The following is a 3,873-nucleotide window of genomic DNA, read 5'->3' on the forward strand; positions in this document are numbered from 1 at the left end:
TTTCTCATTCCATTTACGTTTAGCTTGGGATCTAGCACTTGCCGTTGCTTGAAATATGTGTTTAACTTCAACGCAACATGAAATGTAATGAATCATTTGTCGCAATTGCCTTAATGCATTATACATGTATGTGGGTGAATAGATGCAAATTCTAAGCATAGTATTTAAAAATGTGGAATTGTGTTATCTTGCTACAGGATTCCAGAGCAGGATGCTGATGCATGTGCAAAACCTTGAAGAGTCACAGGGGGAAATCCTTAGAATGCTGCGCTTCTTGACAAGTGCCAGCAGAGCAGCAGGAGAGGAGTTGGACGATGTACTACCAGACCCTGTCAGCAGTACTGAGGAGCTGGATAGGCTTTGTGAGAGGCTTACAGATAAGGCCTTCAAGAGACAATTGGTATGTTCCATTGTGAAAGAAAAACTTATTTTGTTAAGAATCGCTTACATTTTATGAAGAAGTAACTCCATCTTCCAAAGAGACAGATAGGCAGACACCAAGACAGACAGGCAGGCAGGCAGGCACACATACAGACAGGTATACAGACAGATAGGCAGACAGACAGGCAGGCACACAGACAGCTAAACAGGCAGGCAGACGGACAGTCAGGCAGACAGGCAGCAGGCAGGCAGGCAGGCATAGATAGATAGATAGATAGATAGATAGATAGACATAATTGGGACCACTGAATTATTTCAAAACTGTAGTAGTTATATTCAATGCTGCCTTTGTAATATATATCTGACAATTTAGCATTTTCACTTGGATGTACTCAAGGGTTTTTTACTAAGAAAACTAATTATCTACATTGCAGACATGCTATATGACTTCCTTGGGTGGCCACAACATCGGAGACACCATCCGGAGGATGCTCTCCAAGTTGGGAACCAATGCCTTATGGTCAACGTATAGCCTCAAGGGAAAGAAGGGCAAGAACGCGTTGATTGACCTGTCGGTCACCAAGGTCCTCATCAGTAAGAGTTTAAGTCATAAATGGCATGCAATTGCTTCTTCAGTATTTTATGAAGCTCGCCTGATGCACTCCAGAGATACTCAATATAACATGTTGATTATCATTTATTATAACCGAAACGACCATTTTGGGGATGTTATGTTTCATGTGCATGAGTGGGTACGTGTCTGGGTCTGCATCTTCGTTAGTGGATCTTTCAAAAACTATGTGACATTCTAATGTACTTATTTGTATGAGTATTGGTCATCCATGGGCCAAGAACCCTCATGATTTTGGTGCTGATTCTATTTTTATATCTTTATTGTTGTGGCCATCTTGGATTTTCTTAATTTTCTCCGGGGTTTGGCCATACTACCGCGTACATTTTTCAGCTGTTCATGGGGGGTAATCATCTCGGTTAGCGATAATGGTCCCAGGTGGGTGATAATGGGGGATATTGATCCTACATCGGCGCTAATGGGGATATTGGTCCCAAGTGCGAGATACTGGTCCCCAGTGGGTGATCATGATAATGAGGGAAATGGTTCAGCAAGAAACCCATTTGTCTGGCCGTCTTGAATATTTGGTGCCAGTAAAGATTTGGGGGATGTATCCTGTGTTCGTCTGTGAATACCATTCTAATTACAAATATTAAAATATAAAACTGCCTTAGGATTATTTAGTTTAGATTTGTGAGGAATAGTTGTTTTAGTGTTAATTCTTTCACCAGTACATATACTTGTTACTCTTCCTTTCTTCCGTGCATTGCTTGGGGTTAGCAGTTTTGTGCTACTTTTCCTACAGGAGCATGCTTGAAAAACCATCCTAAAGCCAAGGCTTCCGAGGTGGAGGAGCAACTGTCCGAAAATCTCAAATATGCACCGAAGAAAAAAGGAGGGCCAAAATACAAGGTGATAGTGGATTCTAGTGACTTACTTAAATATTTGGTCCATCTCTCCAAATGTCTGTCAATAAAGCATTTACATATCACATACATTTACCAGTTTGACATATAGTATGTGTCATCAGTACTTAAATCTTTGCATTCTCACAAAGTTAGTTATCATTATCACTACTCATCAATTAGGAACAATTAAGGATTTTATTTTCTAATATACCCTGTATTCCCTAATGTGCGTTCTTGCTTTTTAGGAACCTGCTGCAAAGAGAAGGAAGAGCGTCGCATCTGCAGTCGATGTCGATACAGATACAGATTCAGATTAACATTTCACATATTATGCCTGGTCATTGGTGCACGGACGTTTCGGCCAACGGACGTTTTGGCCAGGTATATTTGTCGGGGCGGACGTTTCGGCCAGCTTGTACAAAAAATATAATAACTGAATAAATAAATATTTTATTTCATTTAAATTCACCTACGTAGTAGATACATGTTACTGCCATTCATATATATAATAACTGAATAAATACATATTGCGCCACCAACGTAAATGTTCATTTAGTCTACAAGGTCTCGGTTCGAAAGCCACAAATGTTCAGCTGGCCAGCTATTATTGTATTACCTTGGACAATGTTTTATCTATTGTTAGGTTATTTCCTTGAGGTACTTAGAAAGTAGTTTAGGTAAACCTGTTATGCCTTCATATAAAGAGATTGCAATTGATATCATTTATATCCCTCTTTGTGTTACTACATTTGACCATGGCTTCATTATGTTCTTTTGTTCAGGAACATACAAATTAAACTGGTTACTTATACACCTTAAGTTTGCAGAGAATATTTAAATGTCCATAATTGTAGAAATATGATAAAAAATATCATTCTACTGTCTACATGTCCTAAAATTAATTATGGGTTTATGGAATTTCTTATTGATATATATCTATCTGTCAATTTGAATCATGTCATGATGTATTATGCATTTGAACCATTGAAATGCAAATAAAATTGTCTAAGAAGTGTATTATTAAAATTTGAGTTGTGTTGATTACTTTGACATAATTAAAGCTAATCGAAAGAAAATATAATTGCAAATAGAAAGTGGTCTAAAGGTGGTGTGAACGTTACATTTCAATGTGGTGACCACGTTATTTCAACCATACAAAATCACGTGGCCTCCACGTAAATTGCCACGTTGTCACAACAACAGCATCACGTGGCTGTAACGTGGCAGCCACGTGCAATTGTTAGCTGGGGTGCCGGTAGCCTACTCAGTAAAATGCCGGTACTCAGCCGCCGGCAATATACGTATATATTGTAAACGCAACGCAGCACAAATGTGGGTCTGACTCTGGCTGTCTACATGACGTGGCCTGCCGACATTGCCACTTTCATACAGATCATACTAATGCCCTCGATTGGTCTCTGTGTGTCATTCAAGCTCGGGAGGGTGTGTGTTGGTGTATGTGTGGCGCGAGCGAGCGAGAAAGCGCGCGCACCGGTTACGTGTATTGTTGTTAGCATCTGGTGCTAGCTAGCTGCGCTAACGGATATCAGGAGCTGTTTCAACAACAAGGTGGAGGGAGGGTCCTTTGCTGTCAGACTCAGAGGCTGATAACTACAGCTCTGGTGAGGTAAATTACTCTCTGAGTCTTTAGATAGTTAACTTAGTTTAAGTTATCTCAGTGGGTCTCAAACGGTTCGGTCACCATATGTAAACAAATATTTCCATTTGAGGGGGTAGTGATTAGTAAAATATGCATGAATAATACAAACAAAAATGTTAACTAGGTGAAAAAAGGTAAGATAAACTTGTTGAGAGCTAAAACTAGTCTTTGCTGTTGCCTCAAAGAGGAGCAGGGGGGAGAGGAGGGAGACAGGAGAGGCCGATTCAGGAGCCCAGACACACTCACAACTATAAATGAACCAAAAACAAATAAATAAACAAGTTTCAATGTTTTTTCATATTGGATATTGTATGTTATTGGTTATGGCCATGTACTTATGATTTTATGATTAT

At 39.5% G+C, this 3,873-nt stretch overlaps 1 protein-coding gene across 1 annotated transcript; it reads left to right on the plus strand.

Annotated features, from left to right (window-relative positions):
• The first annotated feature begins 231 nt into the window (after nucleotides 1-231).
• LOC307021671 (uncharacterized protein) lies at nucleotides 232-2,968 on the plus strand. Its single transcript, XM_079654017.1, has 4 exons — nucleotides 232-400; nucleotides 816-975; nucleotides 1,758-1,864; nucleotides 2,106-2,968. The coding sequence occupies exons 1-4, from the start codon at nucleotides 263-265 to the stop codon at nucleotides 2,175-2,177; spliced, it is 477 nt and encodes a 158-aa protein (XP_079510143.1). The 5' UTR covers nucleotides 232-262; the 3' UTR covers nucleotides 2,178-2,968.
• The last annotated feature ends 905 nt before the right edge of the window (nucleotides 2,969-3,873 follow it).

Source organism: Notothenia rossii (assembly GCF_949606895.1).
Source record: "Notothenia rossii genome assembly, chromosome: 10".
In the NCBI taxonomy this organism is placed as follows: domain Eukaryota; kingdom Metazoa; phylum Chordata; class Actinopteri; order Perciformes; family Nototheniidae; genus Notothenia; species Notothenia rossii.